This window comes from Fulmarus glacialis, unplaced genomic scaffold, assembly GCF_000690835.1.
Source record: "Fulmarus glacialis isolate BGI_N327 unplaced genomic scaffold, ASM69083v1 scaffold43943, whole genome shotgun sequence".
In the NCBI taxonomy this organism is placed as follows: domain Eukaryota; kingdom Metazoa; phylum Chordata; class Aves; order Procellariiformes; family Procellariidae; genus Fulmarus; species Fulmarus glacialis.
This window is the reverse complement of record NW_009203149.1, coordinates 956-20,053: the sequence shown is the minus strand read 5'-3', so window position 1 is coordinate 20,053 and position 19,098 is coordinate 956. Positions and strand designations below refer to the sequence as shown.

The 19,098-nt window shown below is 39.5% G+C and overlaps 2 protein-coding genes across 2 annotated transcripts; one reads left to right on the top strand and one right to left on the bottom strand.

Moving 5' to 3' along the window:
* Positions 1–1,349: 1,349 nt before the first annotated feature.
* On the top strand, positions 1,350–12,328 carry LAMP1 (lysosomal-associated membrane protein 1; the record flags this gene model as incomplete). The annotated part of the gene is made up of 9 exons (XM_009574535.1): positions 1,350–1,465; positions 2,830–3,043; positions 3,149–3,310; positions 7,374–7,434; positions 7,525–7,681; positions 9,392–9,514; positions 10,241–10,310; positions 10,481–10,651; positions 11,303–12,328. Coding segments are annotated over 9 exons (1,214 nt in total), but the record flags the coding sequence as incomplete, so codon positions are not given.
* Positions 12,329–14,350: 2,022 nt separating this feature from the next.
* LOC104074427 (growth hormone-regulated TBC protein 1-like) lies at positions 14,351–17,418 on the bottom strand (the record flags this gene model as incomplete). The annotated part of the gene is made up of 3 exons (XM_009574534.1): positions 14,351–14,601; positions 16,916–17,101; positions 17,226–17,418. Coding segments are annotated over 3 exons (469 nt in total), but the record flags the coding sequence as incomplete, so codon positions are not given.
* Positions 17,419–19,098: the final 1,680 nt, after the last annotated feature.

Genomic DNA, 19,098 nt, shown 5'->3' with positions numbered 1-19,098 from the left:
ATTAAGTCCAATTTTTCCTAATAATTGTCTTAATACGATTGTATGCACCATAGTTTTGTACTGAAAAGTTTTAAAATTGGGATTTGCTTTTTGAAAACTTCTTGGGGAGGGAAGCTAGCTAATGGATAATCCCTCAGCTGGATCTTTTTGCTGTGTCAGCAGTTGAATGGATTAGCGTGTTTGACTCTTTAAAGTTATTTGCTTGAAATAAATGGAGTGGTTTATGTCTTGCAGCTGCTTTTTTTTCAGGTTTTCTGCAAAATTGAAGTTGTTGCAAATGCAAGCTGATAAAGTGCTAGCATGAAAATGGTGCAGGCTTTTTGCAGTGAGGTTTGCTTCGGGGGTGTGTGTGTGGTGACAAATTTAGAATCAGAAAAACAAAATGCTCTACAATAAAGAACTCGGAACACCTTGGTATGATTTTAGATATGGGAGCACTGTCCAGTTAGCCCTTACCGCAAATGAAGTATGAGATAACCAGCTTTCTGGCTGTATCCAGCCTGAAGCTTCATTGTCAGTGGAGGTGGCCTAAGTCCATGCTGCTGTCAGAAAGGATGATCCTGTGCTCCTCTTGCCACACGTTCTTATCCTGTTAAGTCAGTACTAGTGTGGTCAGTTGTACTAGTGCTCTGAGCGCTGGGGCTCGAGGGGACCGAGTGGGGGGAAAAGCTGTGTGTTTGTCAGCAGCTCAGTCTGAGGTTCGTTTAAACCAGTCAGGTAAGCATAACCTCAGTCTATGTCAAGGTCTTGGCCCCCATCCTCCTCTCAAGTGCGGAGAGCGCGATGACATAAAAGAGAAGTTCTCCTGGCAAGGGTGGCATGCTCCATCATGCTATTTTTGGCAGTGCCTGCAAAACATCTGCAGTCAATCCAAGCTTTCTAAATGCTGCATTCAGTGCATGTACAGCTGAGTGTCCTGGTACAGCAGAAATGAAGGCTGTGTGGTGTGCTGCGGGGGGAAGGCTGAGCGCTGTAGGCATGCAGGACCAAATGTGCTAAGTCAATTCTGGCTGAAGCTTGCAAAATAGTTGCTGTGTAGGGTCAACACTGAGTAGCTGCTTGAACAGCATGACTGGTGTTTGTTCCAAGTTTTTCTTACTCTCTGAGGACCCAGCGTGTCAACAGTTTTGGTTTGCATGGCTTTGTCTTTTTATAAATGGGGTGTTAAATTTGTCCTCTGTGTGTTAGTGATGTTGAAGCTAGTATAGAGACCGTTAATGCCCAAGTTTCCAAACTCAACTGCTGTTTAGGATGTACTCCTAAAATGTGTAGTTGTATGTATTTGTCTCCTTGGGATCAAAAATAAAAACATACGTGACCCCACGTTAACCACTTGTCATTCTTAACAGGCTTTTTACAGGCTTCCTCTTCATTTGAGGTGAAAGATTCAAGTGGTAAGGTCTGCATAATTGCTGATCTGACAGTAGCCTTCTCAGTGGAATACAAAAGCCATGGGCAAAAAGAGGTAAGGGGAGTATCTCACTGCTTGTCTCTAACTTGTGTTTATAAAATGTGTGGTATTTCTGCATGTGTGCAGTATTTAAACTTTACAAATATTTAAGCATGAAAAACTGCTTCAGCAAAGATTTCCCCCCTCCCGGTCATGTTGCATCAGTAATAAAGAAAAGTTGATGCTGCTTCTAATTAAACAGGGTTAAGTCTGCCTGAAACCACCACAAACAGTGTGAAAAAAGTGTGAAATTACTTTTGTGACTGAAATTCCACACCAGTCCTATTGGTAGCTAAAATGGCTTTCATTGGAACATCCAAGAACTGTAAAGGCAAAAATGCTACCAGTTGTCTTTTGGTGAACTTGGTCATACTTACATGGACTAAATCTGAACTGAAATGGCCATTGGCATGTAGCTTTTAAACTTCCCTGAAATCTGTGATCTCACTGAGCAAATCTCTAGCTTTCCGTGTATCTACAGACTAGTGCAGTGCATACAAGTTGTTCCATATTAACAGCAAAAGCCTGTTAATGGGAAGTTAAGAATTTTTATTCACAAATACTCGGCTTTTCAGTTTACTTTTTTGGTATCTTTACTACTGAACATGAATTTTGGATTATTTATAATCTCATTGCAATGGCATGTTTTGAGGCACTCTTGTTGAAGTTGATTTTTTTTCCTAGCCATCAGTGTAATGTGAGATGAAAAAAATCCTACTACTTTGCCGGTGGTGCACTTGCTATGTGTGATTTGAGCTGAGAGTTACATTACATAGTCTACCTTTTCAGTGGTGCTGATGGTCTGAGATCCTGCTCATACTGGTATGCAAGTTTGCATTCAGAGGTGACTGCTTTCATAACTGCTTTTGGCTGTTTCTTCTTGTAAGCAGTAAGCTCAAAACTTTCCAGTAAACATTGTATTGGTGTTCAGGTACCAAGTTACTTCTCAGTATGTAATAAACTCAAAGTATTACAGCCAAACTATGTAGGCTGTACCATTTGCTTTTGTTCTTACTCAATTGTACTACAAGAAGCAAAGCTTAAATTCTCCCATTTTTCACATGTCCAGAGTTTGCCAGACTTGATTCACCTAGTATAGAAGTACCTGCAAATTCATAGTGCTCGTTCAGGGGGAAAAAAGTCTAAAAGGTGCTGTGAGTATGTACTGTTTTGTTCTCAAATTTCAGAGAACAATATTCTTAGACATCCAAGTGTCAGTAACATGCTACTTGCTATATACAGGTATATAAGTAGATGTCTTATAGCATACATGAATGTCAGCTGTATGTTTTATAACAGTTTCATAGGATATTTAAAAAGCAGTAAGGAAAAGCTGTTACATCATGCTGTTTACATGAGTTCTGTTTTCTACTCCACAGTTTGCACACTTTTTTCTTCCACAAAATGCTACAGTAGAGCCACAGAGCTCATGTGGTAAAGGTAACACATCTCATCCAGTTCTGGTATTGGGTTTTGGAGCAGGACATTTGTTAAGCCTCAATTTCTCGGAATATTCAGACAAGTACCAAGTCGAAGAGCTAGTTTTCCACTACAACCTGTCAGATGCAACTTTATTCCATAATTCAACTGCAGGTAAAATGAAAACTTCCTGTTCTTATTGTGTAATCCTTCCAGATGTAATACCGATTTGTTTCTGTAAATACTGTTACATACTAATGCAATGTAATCTTTTTACAGGAGAAGTGAAGAGAGTATCACATAAAATTATTATTCAGGCATATATGGGCACAAAATACAGATGCATCAACTCCAAGCACGTCAATATGAAGAATGTGAATATTACTTTTAGCAATGTTACTTTGGAAGCCTATCTCACAAATGGCACTTTCAGTATGAACAGTAGGTATCTTGTAGCAGAAAATGTACTTGGTGAGCTAATATTTCCAATAATAGATTATTTCTTTTTAAGTCCTGACTAATCATATTTAGGCAGGTACAAACTGGATCGAAAGCTCTGATAGCAGCATCTTTTGAAATGAATAGACCTGCTTCAGGTTTTCTCTGTAGGGGTGTTAGCATCCATGACTAGAAGATAGCGCACTGTGTTCCCATGGATTTTGTATAGGTATTAGGGAACATTCCTTCTGTTCGTGAGTATTTATGGGTGTAAACACGTGCTGCAGTAGGTCGACTGGGCACGTGACCAAAATCCTACTTTAAGTAGTATCTGATAACTTCCAAGTATTATGCCTCTACCAAAGTAGTTTGAACTAGTTACTGTGTGCTCTGGGGAAAATTAGTGATATAATGGCAGACAATAGAGAACTGGTCTGTAGGGAGCAGTTATGTACATCTTCCTACAGGAGGCCTTATATAAGCTGTAACAGTGATGATTGTCAGGCTAAATCACAAAACGACTTTTTGTCCTCATTGCTTGTACTGAAAAGCATTTTGGAATTTCACTGCTATAATGATTAGAAGACAAACTACTTCATGGCGTGTTCATGTCCTTTGCTTTTGTGGCAACACTCTGCAGTTTACATGGCTCTTGATAGAATCATAGAATCATTAAGGTTGGAAAAGACCTCTAAGATCATCAAGTCCAACCGTTAACGCAACACCACCATGCCCACTAAACCATGTCCCTAAGCGCCTCATCTACACGTCTTTTAAATACCTCCAGGGATGGTGTTTGATTACCCATGGTATCTTAGGGAGCGATAAGTCTGTGCCTTACTTTTGGGGCAAGTAAGAAGTCTGATCTTCTCTGGGAAATGTAGAACTTTTCTTTCTTATGCTGTTAATCCCATTTATGCTCCTGTTGAAATGAATCTTAAAAACTAGGGTAGTCAGTGCTGGCATGTGATGGATACATTGAACAAGTGCCTTCTACAGGAGTATCTACACCTTGTCCTGTGTCTCTGAAAAATACCTTGCCTGAATCATGATAATACTGGAGTTGACTTCTTTTATGGCTGCCTTACTTGACTGGCTCAGATTTCAGTGTATATCATGTTCTTGATCAGCCTTTTCCATTCAGTGAAGTAGTTTGCAGCAAAGATGTGGACCTAATTTGTAATTTAAAAAAAACAAAACAAAACAAACTGATTTCTATTATTCCAGTCTTCAGAACAATCTCATTTTTTAAATATTATATTTTGATCCAGTTATTATACTGATAAGTATAAGTGATCAGTTATCAGCAGGCTTGAACATAAGCCATGACATTGGCAAAAGCTGGTTTTTAACCTCTATACAACTTCAATAAAATCTCCCTATTGTGTAATAATTTTCTTTTTAACACCATCTATTACCTGTTCTTACATAGTCCTTTTGTTAAAAAAAAAAAAAAAAATCAGTATTCCATTATTTCGGGAGGGTGTTCCTTATGCAACACAAATTTGTCAGCATTTGTTTTCTTTTCTATTCCTAATTACTTCTCTTTTTTAGATTAATATAAACACTTCAATTTGCTGGGATCACTTCCCCAGAGTTGCTTTTCTCCATCCTGTGGTATCACTGTCTTGATGAAACTATTGATCCTCAGAAGAAACACATGATTTCCTATGATCTTGGGGTAGATGCTGTTTGGTCTGAGTTCAAGCTTTTGGGGTGGTTTTTGTTTGTTTTGTTTTGTTTGTTTCCACATTTCTGTTATCCATACTGCCATGCTCAGTTTTTTTCTTTAAATTATCATCATCCCTAAGTTTTTATTACTGCCTTGGGACTGCACCCAGATTTTTTTTTAACGTTCCTACTGCACAATGACCTCTCTCTTTCTTGTTGTTTGTGTTTTTTTTTTTTTTTTTTAATTCAGGTGGTTAAAGAATTCTCACTTTATCCTTTTTTTAATCTTGACCCTGAAAAATCACCGTGTTTTTTCCAGATCAGTTCCTTCTTTCCACTCTTGTAGGCTTGAGACTTCCCCTGTCCTTTTCACAGCTACTTATTGGTAAACTTTAGATCTGGAATTCTCCCTTAACTTTTTTTCCCTGCAACTCCTTCATTAGTGGATATTTCTGCTGGTGATCTGGGCAAGGCTCACTGAAGGGAAGAAGAGTCAGTATTCAGTGCATCTGTGCATCACTAGTAATGGTAACTTCTGTCAGTGTACCTAGAAGTTAGTGACTGAGGTTACGGAGAGAGAAAGAACAGTGAACTCTCTCTCTCAGTGATTATCTGCAGCTCTGAAGAAAAGGAGGCTTTAATTTTATCTGTGGTAGTTTTGTCAGCTGCTTTTTCTACAGCTGTCAGAAAAAGATGTAAAAATTTTTCTCATCTCCAAATCTGTCTTGAAAAGTTACTAGGAACTATGCTGTAAATCAGTTCAGCTAAAAATACTGTATCAAGACTCCACCTAGGACAAACTTCCACTTGAAGTGATTTCATTGTTTCCCTCTCTGCTAACTTGAGTAAGAGGCTGTATGTGTGGGGGTCTTGCAGATGGAGGGAAATTTTTCATTGAAGTACCAAATAAAAGCTGGTTTATTTGTTAGGAAAGTAACACATTGTGGGACCTGACCAGTATCTATTAAGTCTACAGAAGACAGGGTCACTCCTCCATTCATCCACCTTCCCTCTGCTCTTTGACTTTCCAGAAATGGAGTAGAAATAGGAAAGCGTGCTATGTTGGAGTTTTTGTGAGTTCAGAAGGTGTGATAAGAGTTCCTCTTTCTGAGCCACAATCGAAAGTTAAGTTGCTCTTTAAGTTCAGAGGCTATTTATTAGATAGCTAGTATCTGCAAGATATGTCTGGATTAAATTTTAAAGTAGGCCCTTTGAGTCAGAAATGACTGCTGCTGCAGTTGCTGTTGTCCTTATAAAGTTGCAAGCTGTTATCCCTGACACTGGAGATGACCTTGGCTTGGAACATGGAAGCCTCTACTACAGTAATGTCTTTGCTATGACCTTTGGTTTTGGCTTAGATGTTCAATGCAGGAACCTTCTTGGCTCCCAGATCAAGTTAAGATCTTGCTGCCAGGTGTTTCTGAGTACGCTGGCAAATAAATCAGTCACTGTTCTTTATCTCTCCTTCTGCATTGGAAGTTGCTGCTGAACTGTCTGAAAAGAGAAGGCAGTCTTGCACATCTTCATTCAGCCTTACACACCCGATGGTGGGTGGCTACTAATGCAGGACTGAAAGGAAGGATGGACGTGAGACCCAAAGGGAGAGGATATAGCAAAACGTTTGCCATCAGAAGTAGTGTCTTAGAATCCCTTTGTTAAGGACAGAAGAGCCACAGCACTGCTATGAGGACTTTAGTATTTCAATGTTACTGTGGGTATTGCCAAAATAATGACATGGGGTCCTCACAACCTGGTAGTGGAACTGAGGGAGGGAGGGGAAGGAGAACAACGCATCTCCTGGGAGACCACTTTTAACAGCGGGCAGAACGGTTCTTCTGCTTCTAGCACACAAGTGCTCAGAGTGTCTGAGGGTCAAATGCTGGTTCTGTCAACATAGCAGTATCTTATTTATCCTGACTTGATGGTGAAATGAAATGACAGACACGTATAAAAGCAGATGTAGTCACCATGAACTTCTGTAAAGAACAGCAGAGGTGTCATTTTCACATGCCAGGCTTTAAAAGTGTCTCAAACTTTGCAACAAGAGTTTAGATAATGCTTTACCATTGTGTTTTTATTCTGGTTCTGTCAACATAGCAGTATCTTATTTATCCTGACTTGATGGTGAAATGAAATGACAGACACGTATAAAAGCAGATGTAGTCACCATGAACTTCTGTAAAGAACAGCAGAGGTGTCATTTTCACATGCCAGGCTTTAAAAGTGTCTCAAACTTTGCAACAAGAGTTTAGATAATGCTTTACCATTGTGTTTTTATTATCTTCTATTAGCAAAAGCTACTTGAAATTGTGTCCTCCTTTCCCTTGAGGATTAAAAAGGTAGAGCATCCCACAGCTTCATTTGTTTGGTAATGACTCTTTTCCTTTCTCTCCAGAGACAGAATGTGCTGAAGATATGGTCTCTACTACTGCTGTAGTGCCTACAACTGCTAAACAGACTACTAGCCACGTTCCAACAACTAGCCACGTTCCAACAACTAGCCACGTTCCAACAACTAGCCACGTTCCAACAACTAGCCACGTTCCAACAACTAGCCACGTTCCAACAACTAGCCCAGCACCAACTGCATCACCCCCAAATCCTGAAGTTGGTAGATACAATGTGACTGGTCCAAATGGAACCTGTGTACTTGCCTACATGGGGTTACAGCTTAATATCACCTATCTAAAAAAAGATGAAAAGGTACTTCTTTTTTTTTCTTCAAAGCCTTCAGATTCCTTCTTTGGGGAAAACTTGGTAAATTATTTTTTCTTTAAAAACCTTAGTTCTTTTGGAGCGTTCATCCATGATTGTCTTCTATTTGAGTTGCTTAACTTGGACTAGACTAGTGACGATTCAAACAGTTCTCTCCTACTGAAAGTAGTCATTAAAGATTTTTCCATTCAGTAACCGTACTAACTTGTCTGTCAAATCCAGTAAGTGTATACGGTCATTTCACAGAAGCAGTAAAAATTATCAAGATATGAGTAGGGGGAATAATATTATCAAAGACACCATCTAAACAAGATTTTTAAACTGTTAAATGAAATACAGGAATTTGGCCTGAGGCACCTGAATGAAAACAGTGAATGACTATTAGAAGGGAAAATTATTACTACTGTAAAACTGGACAGGCTTGTGACTTAGTTAACGTCCAGCCAGCACCGAAGAGGCTTGGGTTTGACTCTAATGCGTAAGATCTACTTAATGGCTGATTTTAACAGCATGAATGCTACATGGTTCATGTAAGACCCAGCCCCAGCACAGGTTCTCTCCCTCCGTTGTTGATGCAAAGCCCAGCTTGCCAGCCCCACGGACAAACCCGTTACCTGCTAACCGGTAAGGCAAAGCTATGGGCGTAATCCCAAAGGGACTGCTGAAGGCCCTCAGTAGGAAACAATGACCAAGGGTCGGCAAACCTTTATGTTCAGTAAAGCTTTGTTATAAGGACCTTTGATCACAAGCTGCTTTTTCCTATCCTGGGGCTTAATCTGAGGTAACGAGGACAAGTGCAGGCAATCAAATTATGGCTGCTTTTGTGTAGTTTAAGTTGGATCTCAGTGATAAAGGACCTGGTGTGAGGAAGGTGGTATCTGGATAGGATTTAGCTGCCTAATGCTGTATGTGGTGGTGCAAAGGAATCTATTGTATTTATTTATGATTATGAAGACTGCAAGGTAAAATCATGAGCACTGTTAGCTGGTGTGTGGCTGTATGATGGCTTGTTTTTATGAACTGTGTTTTAGCCACCTGAATTGTGTGAAATTCCCTAAGCTGTGTCCTGTAGCGTTGCATTCTAGCTCTGCTGGAACAGCTGATTTCTAGTGTTATGACTGGTGAGGAAGTGGCAAATAGGTCCAAAGTCACATGAGGGTCAAATAAGAGCTACTGAAGGTTTCTATTGGTTTGCTTGGCAAGAGCATTTAACCCACAGCCTTCTGCAGATACAGGACAGTATAAAACCATGTACTGTGGGCAAAGCTAAAGCATTTTGAACTGAAGTGACATGCAAGATGATCATGCTTACAGGCAGTTCCCTTGATTATGTCAAAGCAGTATTTTATAGCTTGTTTCCCCCTGTGTAGTGGTGGTTACTAATGTTTTTCCTTATGCTGCTGGGACCAAAGAAGTTTAGTGTGGAGAAAGCAGGAGGTTATTGGCTGCAGCCAGTCAGGGCTGCAGAAAGCTTCGTTAGGCATGCAAAGATGCCCTGTGTTCTCTGTACCAGCCTGGTAACTCAGGTGCAGCTTACACCAGCCTGTAACTCACACTTGTATCTGCCCACTTGTCTGTAAAATGTGTGGGCAAACACAGCATTGTATGCATGTGAGTACAAGCAAGCTAGAAGTCAACTGTATGTATGGTGATGTATTAATCTCTTCAAATGTCATAATTGATCCTCTTCTCTCATAGATGGGATTGGATTTGCTGAATTTCATACCCCATAATACAACTTCTTCTGGGACATGTGGCAATACGTCTGCCTTCTTGAATCTGACTTTTGAGAAAACAAGGGTTATCTTCCACTTTGCATTGGTAAGAATCTCTAGACAAAGCGTGTAGGGTCTGCAGGACTTCTCATGTGGGAAAACTAATTGGGGCAAGTACAGGAGAAAAAAGATGCAATTACAGGAAGGGGAGTAATTCATTCCTTTGTTTTTAATACTAGGATTTCGAGGGTTTAATACTTGGTAACTGTGGTGAGGAAAGAATATATACATGTATGTACACACATGTATGTATAGACAGATACCTCTTTTGTTTGGAATGGGAATTTCTTTTAAGATTATATTGCCTTACGCTCTAAAGCTTCTTGCCCAAACTGGGAACAGTTCTGCTGTAGCAGAGGAATAGCCTGTAACAAATAGGCATCTCATCTAATTGTACAAGTCTGGAACTGGATTTAAGTCCTCATTAATATTCTGTATCTGTAGCACAGGTGAGATCATTGTACTAGCCTGGTTAAGGCATGGGTGGAACTATACCTTTAGAGTGGAGGTCAAGTCAGCAGGCTGAGGGGTGACAGTCCCCCTTTCTCTGCCCCCCTTCCCTTCCCCAAAATAATCTTCCCTAAGGTGCATACTTTCTGTAGCTTTTCTCTCTAAAAGTGCAACTAAGTTCTTCCTTTGGATGCTAATCCCAATTGTGGACTATCCTTTGAAAACCTTTCTCAAAATGCATGCAGAATTGAAGCCAAATCTTAACAGCTTATGTTGTACATCATTAGCTTAAATGACAACTACTGGTTTGTTTTTTTAAAAGAATGCAAGTACTGAAAAATTCTTCCTGCAAGGTGTGAATGTAAGCACAACTCTGCCTTCTGAAGCAAAAGGTAGGGACTTTTAAGAAGTCTACTTTCAATGACTACTTCTATAAATATTAAGGGTTGTCTGCATTAAATAACCTGTTAAAAACGTTGGAGATGAATGCATTGAATTTAAGCTCTATGAGCTTACAGCTCCTGCTCTTCAGGATTCTGTAATAAGACTTTCTCTTACACAGTTCCAAAGTTTGAAGCATCGAACAACAGCATGAGTGAGCTGAGAGCTACAGTAGGGAACTCCTACAAGTGCAGTGCCGAGGAGAATCTCCAGGTCACGGACAAAGCCCTTGTCAATGTATTTGATGTTCAGATCCAGGTTTTCAAGATTGATGGAGACAAATTTGGGGCAGGTAAGAGGTTTACATTTTGGGGGGGAACCTAAGATTTGTGAAGTGTACTTTGATATAAGCATATAATATTCTGTAGTCAAGTGTCAGCTTGTGGGTGCTGTGCTTTGTCTCTGCATGCCTGGATACAGATGTTGTAGGGGCTGATAAGGTGTCTGAGTTGAGGCTAGTGCGACCAAGTATGTAAACAGCTTTGAAATAACTAAGACTTGTTCCTTGTGGTACAGAGAAGAGTTAAGGAAGAGCATTAACTTTCCCTCCTAACTGTGTGCAGACAGTTGTATGAAAGGGGCAAAGTTCTGGGAAGTTCCTGACTCTTCTAGTTAGTGCTGTCCTTTGTGACTGTGGTTAAAGCTAGGAGAGGAGTCGCATGGATATATTTACGATGGCTAAGCCTTGCATAACAGTAACAGCTCTTGAGAAGGAAACAATTATTATAAATCTCTATATTGTGCATACAACTAGTACTAGAAAGACTTCATCCTGATTGATCATAGTTAGTGGACTTGGCTTCCTTTTCGTTGTTGGCAAGCTAAGCTAGAAGTGAACTTGAGCCAGTTTTATCTATGTGCTGAGAGTAGAAACTTGAAGTTCTGGCTATAGCTGTCTGTTGGTGTACTAGTGCCTAACATGGATCTCTTTCTCTCTCTCCAGTGGAAGAATGTCAGCTGGATGAAAATAACATGCTGATCCCTATAATAGTTGGTGCAGCCCTTGCTGGTCTTGTTCTAATTGTCTTGATTGCTTACCTGATTGGCAGAAAGAGGAGCCATGCTGGATATCAAACAATTTAATGACTTGCACTAAAATCCAGTGTAGATGAAAAGCAATTGCAAGAAGCTGGGAAACCACCCCCCCACACACACACACATTTCCCCTGAGCTAAGATTGATATTGTAAGGGAACACCTTTTCTTGCAAGTTGCTTCTTCTTTAAAGTCTGCTTTATTAAATGTGAAATCATCTTGCAGCATTTAACTATGCACAAAAATAACTTCTGAAAATTCTGGTGTTTAATTTTGCTAACTAGTTTAAATATTTACCCACTTAGAAACAAGCTAAAAGTTTTTAAGGGTGCTTTTTTGGAATTGGCGTAAGGTAATGTCAGCTAAAGATTACAGAGAGGGATGTTGCTAATTCACACTGACTCAATTTCAGAACTCTTAACAAAGGGAAAAGGTTCATTCTTCGTACTGCTGCTATCCAGCAATGATGTTAATTATACTGATGATGTGTTTAAAGAAATTTAGTAACAACTGACAAAATTGAAATTTAAAATCTAAACTCCACCTTGTCTTTCAGGTGTGTATTTTTTACTAAGCTTTAAACTCAATGCCTGGCATATGCAGGGTGTGAACAACGCAATACTCAAATCTTGCAGGAACTCTTTATGATTGGACAACTCCCCTGTTTGATATTTTTGATGCTATGCCAGCTTGTTAGGAGCTGGTGATTTTTTAAAATGGGTGTTATTTTTATTTACGTTTTTTTGTAAAGTGATTTCAGTCTCTTCTGTTGGAAGGTCCAGAGAGATCCTGTTACTGCACATGTGTACAATATAGATCTCAATCTGCTGATTCTCTTGCTTTAAACTTGGCTGGGGGGTTGTACACTTTAAGGATCAGTTCTTATGTATGCATTGCCTGTAACAATGCTAATAAAGACACTTTTTTTCTGTATATCTTAGTGTTGCTGATCACTCTTAAAAACATTTGACCATTTGGTTAGTGCTAATGTCTTGGTTTGGCTCTACTTTGAGAGCTTTAAACAACCCTTAGTGTTAAAGAAATGTTTAAGTTTTTTCTCTGCGTGGCACAAAGGTGAGGCTTAACTGTGTATGTGTCTTCAGAATGGTCTCTTGTTTTGGACTTTGTGCTTGGAAACCGGTAAAGCTTCTGTGTATCAGTAACCTGAGATCTGGAGAAGATAACTCTTACATTAAATTGCCATGTGCTGAGAAATGTCAGTGTAATGGTCTGCCCTGCTGAGCATCACTTTCTGAAAGTGCTGCTAAGATACTCGGTATAAGGACTGTGTAAATGACATTTAAGGTTTTATTTTGAAGTTGGATTCTTACCACAGAGTAGGAAACGCATGTCTGCTGAGGTCTATGTGTGTTGGAAATGAACCTTTGTGTTTAAAGCTTCCCTAACTCCCTCCTGCAGTAATGTTTTGGTATTAACAGTACTAGCTACACAGGGCGGGAACCAAGGCTGAAACATTGCACAGAACACTATTCTTCTGACAAGGAGAACTGAACGCATGGCAATAAGGGTGGTATACTTTGGACCATCTGTCCTGCTACCTTGAAGGTAGCTGGAAACTATGGATTTTGCCAGTGGTGAATAAACTAGTATTTCCTAACACCTGCTGATGTACTGGAAGTGTGGTACTGTTAATGTCCTTACAGTTCAGTACTCGAGGAAGAAGGTGTCTGGTACCAAAAAGGATGGGAAAGCTTGGAATCATACTGCTCAGTAGCTGTCTTTACTTGTCTAGAAGAGCACTCATCTATTTCCTCTGAAATGTCTTGGGGTTCCCCCCTGGCTGAGGAATGAAAGAAACTCAGTCTGCGGGGAGGAGAGGGGAGGAAGATAAGCCTGCCTTGACAAGGAATGAAGATAACTTGGAGTAGAGTCTGAAAAGGAGTGTGGTGGTAAAAGGTGAGGCTTTCCACAGTAGTTGTTCAACATGGAGAATAAAAAGCCATCAGGAAGGTGAGGGAAAGGGTTTGGCCACGAGAGGGCCCTGAAAGGACAAGAAAGCAATTCATGGGCACTTGGCCCCAGCAGGGGTGGAAGTGGCCTGAGTGCCAGGAGGAGGGCTGCTGCTTTGCTCGTTTCTGCCCAGGAGTAGGATATTTAGATTCGCATTAAGGTGCAGCTTTGGAGCTGCCTGATGTCTCTTCCTTGTCAAGGAAGAAGTCTGTGGCTGTCTTTACAAGTGTTTCTCTCAGAATTTTTAGGGACACAGGTATATGAGGATATAGCCCCTGTAGTGCAACCTCAGTACACCAGCACAAAGTAGAAGTACAGCATCTAGTTTCAGCATCCCTTACAACAAAGTGAGAAATACTACTTCCAGATTTGAGTCAAATTACTTGTCACCTACTGTGCTACAGCTAGAAAAGCTTGACTAAGGATATAAAATATTAAGAGTGGTTATAGAGGAATTTTTGCTGCTGCTTTCTGTAGCCTGGACTTGCACATGCTCCCTGCTGCCTTTACCTGAAGAGTTGTTATACACTGTGTAGAGTAACTGTTAGTGAAGATCACCTTTGCTCTTCATTGCTGTCTTGCCCTGCACTTTGCCACATTTATTGAGTTCCTTAAGAGATAGCAGCAAGGAAAAAGCAAGATGCTTGTATTCTAGCCAACTAGTGGCAGTCAGGAAAGAGATCAGATATTTTACTCTCTTCACACCAAGAAACGGGTTCTGACAAATTAAATTAATTTATTTTGTACAAATGATAGCAGTGTCACAGTTAATACAGTAGGAAGGATATGTAATTTTATACACCTGTTTTCTTTTAACATTACAAAATGCCCTGAAAAGACAAGGAGGGTGATGAGTTTTTTTAAAAGGAGTGTCCTGACACTGATCACATTCTACTCTGAAAACACTAATCCTTTTAAAAAAAAAAAAAACAACAAAAAAACCCACAAAAAAACCCCCAACAGAACCACCAGTTCCAGTTACGAAGTCTGACATACAGTACAAAGTGTTAACAACACTTACTTGAAAGGCAGGAAAAATTGGTCGTGTCAGTTAACTCATGGAAAGCTTAAAGTGTGCTTTAGTCAGTGCAAATAGAGGAATGTGTCAATTGCTGTAGTATCTGACCACCTCATTACATCTGGCGAGTTATCCCTGAGAAAGCAATTTCTCTCTGCAAGTCTCTCGGAGTTTGTTGATTGTTGCCATGGACAAGCTTCCAGGGTCTGTGAATATTTTCTGGGGGCAAAAGGAGAAAATTCTTAGTTAAAATTCTGGCTTTGGACAACATGCTGGAATTCTCACATAATTCTCTGAAGTGTGAAATCCCTGCTTTGATAATCCAGACTGTGAAAACGCTTACTGCTGTTTGTCCTCCTTGTAACAGGGTGGCATCTTCATCTACTCTGCTGTAAAGACATGGTAAACCTGCAGCAGTAACAAGTGCTGTAAGTTATACAAAAGCTAGTTGGAATATAAGTGTCCAGTTAAAATTATTGTAGAAGGCATTTGTGTTGGTGGGTGGCAGGCATATTTAGAATGTATTAACCTATCCTGGGTAATATTACAAAGCATTTCTCATGTGGTGCTAGCATAGGTTGTTCAGGCTCTGGAACACATGCATACATTAGGAAAAACTTCTTTACTGAAAGAGTGGTCAGGCCTTGGAACAGGCTGCCCAGGGAAGGGGTTGAGTCACCATCCCTGGAAGTATTTAAAAGACGTGTAGATGAGGCGCTTAGGGACATGGTTTAGTGGGCATGGTGGTGTTGGGGTGACGGTTGGACTTGATGATCTTAGAGGGCTTTTCCAACCTTAATGATTCTATGATTCTATACATACAACAATATATTACTACTGCAAAAAATCAGTCTTAATCCCTCGCTGTACAGCCTTTGCTCTTCTTTTCTACTGAGCTTTCCAGACTAGCAATGTATATGGATGTAAGAATTTGAGGCATTTCAAATGCTGTCACGCATATCTGTAATATTTTTTGCTTTGACTTGTTGCTCAAGAAGAATATATTTGTTTTCACTACTTCATCTAAAACTCCTGGCTGAACAAAGCTATGAAGCAAGCTGCAAGTTTATGCACTTTAATCTACAGTTAAGATGTAACTTAGCCCCTCAGTTCTCTGTAGTTGTAACTGACAACTCTGGAGATGAAATTATAATTGAGCCAGTTTTGAACAGTGTTCTGGTAAAGAAGTCTGCATTGCATTAAACTAAAAACTAAGATTTTGTTTAGGGGGTGGGGGACATAAAATATTCAGCTGTCATCACCTCCACTGATACCACTGTCTGTACTGCTGGGAACAAAAAAGAAACAAAGCCAAACCCAAAAGTATGTGTTTCAAAGTTACATAAGAACCTAAATCGGTTTTATTTAATTGCCTTGAAAGCCCCCTCACTACAGTAACAAACACAGTTAAAATACATGTTTTATTCAGAGTAACTGCAAGAAAAAGGTAGTTGATTTTCTAAAAACAGCTGCTGTAAAATATAATGTAATTAAATGCAGGGGAGGGAGTCCTTCAAGGACAAGTGTTTGTATCAGCCTCTGAACTGTTATTCTTACGGCAGTTAACATTTAAAAAAACTCTTATTCTAACTCCTTTATGGACATCTCAAACATCTCCCTTCTAAATTAAGCTGTACCTGCGATACATTTTTCCCTTGCTCTTTTAATTAAAAGGCTCACAAACACTAGTAAGTTAAGCTTATTTTTCTTCTATATGAGCAAAGATGAAACATAACATAAATGACATCCTACTATGACAGACCTATGCACAGAGCTCTGATGTGAGCACAAAACTCTTTTAGGAGTAAAAGTCACCTATTGGGATGTAGTTTTGTGCACACTTAGCAAACAATGATAGTGGAATTGGCCAAGTGATTTATGACAGATGTACTCCTGGGTTTTTTTTGCAATTAACATCTTCTACGTTTCAATCTCTTGAGTTAAGCTCTGAATCTAGTGTTTTATACAGATTTGGCATCCAATCTATTAATAATTTACAAGAATAATTCTTAGTTTGCAGGTTGTCATAAGACTTGAGCACTCAACTTCATGCATTTTGTCTGGAAAAAAGAACTTGGTGTTACCTTTTTTCTTTGACTAAACATGCTTTATATTCTGGCACTGTGAAGATTTATTAATGCAAGTTTAAAATTACTTTGTGTCTATTCTACAAGATTCTATTACAACTCATCTGAAAAAAGTACAGGAACACAATGCATAGTTCACTGAAAGAATGCACTAAAGTTACTTTCTCATCAGACTTCCTGCATTAACTGGTAAAAAGGGCAAAAAGAATTTTTTTCCCTATATGACAGATAATGTGAATGGCTTACTATATATGGATTTAGATGATAATTCTTTAAAAATATTCTTTAAAAGGTTTGCATTTCTGATATAAAAACCATTCTCCATCCTTTTGGCAATTCCTACAGATACATTTCTCCTAACTGTATCCATCTTTTTGACTGAGCAAAACATTTGTAAGTCAGTCTTGTTTTTAATTTGTAACAACTAAAAGCTGCAGAGGATTTACCTGCATGAAGCTGTGACACTCCGTTACAAATGTTCCTTTGGTGATCTGCTTAAATTTATCGCAAATGTCAGGGAAATTCGTGGCTTCCAAAATAAAAGCTTGGTGTTGCTTAATTAATGTTAAGGCCACGCGGAAGATGATCTTTGACCCTTCATAGAATAAACAATCCCATATTCGGAGCACAGTCTGCAGGAAAGGAGAGAATTCAGATTACAGCTTCTTGATTTCCAGTAGGTAATTATTACTAAACTACTACAAACGAAATAATGATTATAAGTGTATATTAAGAGAACTTTATGTTACCCATTACCTCTACTGGAAGAATGTCAATGAACAAGCATATAAACCAGCGTGACACCACTAGGGTCCACATGACTCCATGTCTTTCCATCAGCTCTGCCACAGCTGGAACTTTCATTTTCACAAGTTCTCCAAGGACTTCCTGATCAGTTTTCAGGCCCAACATTGCAGGACTGTAATAATCTTGGAGAGAAGAAACCAAACTTCAGGAATCTGTGGACATGATTTTTCCACAAAATTGAAGAGAATGTCCTGTTCAGCTGAGTACATAAAGGCATGTTGAGCCTATGAATCCTAAGTTGGAGTAAATTAAGCCATGCAATGAAGATGTCTGCATTGTGGTCATACAGCACTTTTCTTTCAGCCAAGGCTGATCCCTCTACACAAACACTTCATTCATGCCTACCAAAGTATCTTCTTTCCCTCTGATGTTTTGTGGTGATTCATTCTTCCTTTCCAAAGAGGCAACAGGAGGAGGAGGAGGAGAAAGAGGCAATAATGGGGGAAAGAGGAGCCAAAGGGAGGCAGAGGAGTATAGGTCGTTTTTAACTACTAGCTTAAACTACAAAAGACTTACTAATATTTAAACAGTTCAATATAACCACCACCTCCTTCCCATGTGTGGGGGCTGCACACCTCCCAGTCCACACAATATCCAGACAGGTAACAGAAAAAACCCCAAACAACCCATAGCCTTTAGACTGGGTCCAGTCACAAACTGGAAATGTGAATTTCTGAGTGTGTCAGCTGTGCAGGGGTGCTGGAGGATAGATACCAGTTCTAGGGTATGACTTAGCCATTAAGAGGTTTTTTCTCTCTTTTCTTTGAGCCAAGGAAATCCCACTTCTCATAGAGTAATTCCAAAAGGAAGAGAATGACAGGTCCCCCAGGCAACATCTCTTCCTACTTAATTTATCTGCGAGGGGTTGAAATTAGACCTACATCTCCTACGCTGCTGGTCACTGCACTAAACTGTTAAATCCAAAATAAATAAAAACCAGAGCACACTACAACTGTTACTCCACAGCCTGTTTGACAGGGTAAGCATTTTCATTACCAAGGTGCAGGCTGAATAACAAGCATCTCAGTTCTATAAACAAGTAGTTCTGGGTATACTTAAGGGAAGAAAAAGATTATTTTAGTTCATAAGAGTTCAGATGGCCCAGCAAGGGAGAAAAATTACACAGATGTTTAAGGAATTCATATTTTGGGTTTAGATGTTGACATAAACATTTAAGCTGGACTTGGTGGCTCCAGCCCTGGGAAGCAATCATTGATGGTTCACTAGTGCTTTGCTGACAAGACCTATGTTATTAACATTATTTACTGAAGGAAGTAACACAAGCACCGTTCTATATGTTTTCTTTCCTTCACTGATTCTAGAAAGCTGCAATTCAGGTTTCTCTAACTTAGCTGGTTTCTTCCAAGGTTCCCAGACATGCAGAGCATAGACCAATGGTTCACATGAAGGTGAAGGAACCAGAAAGAACAAAGTCCATGTGTCTGAAATAATTTTAATAAAACTTCCCAGTACCACAAATAAGATTTAAGAAGATGTCCAAATTATGCAGGACGTTTATAACCACTTTAATTTCTCTAACAAAATCACAGGAACAGTTTAATATTCCACTCTCTTCTGTGTCAATGGTTTTCTTCAACAGACTTCGCATCCAGGAGCTATTTGCTCTCCATTTGTCCTGTTCAAACTGCAGAACATCTACAGGAGTTTTTATGGTTCTACGGAGCATCGCATTCAACGTTTTTGTCTGTGATCCTTATTTTCTTTGTTCCCATTGAAGAATGATAGGTAAAACAACTCCTCAGATGTAAGAGTTGCTGCCACTATATACATTCTTTTACCCATTTGCCTTTCAATTGCTTGT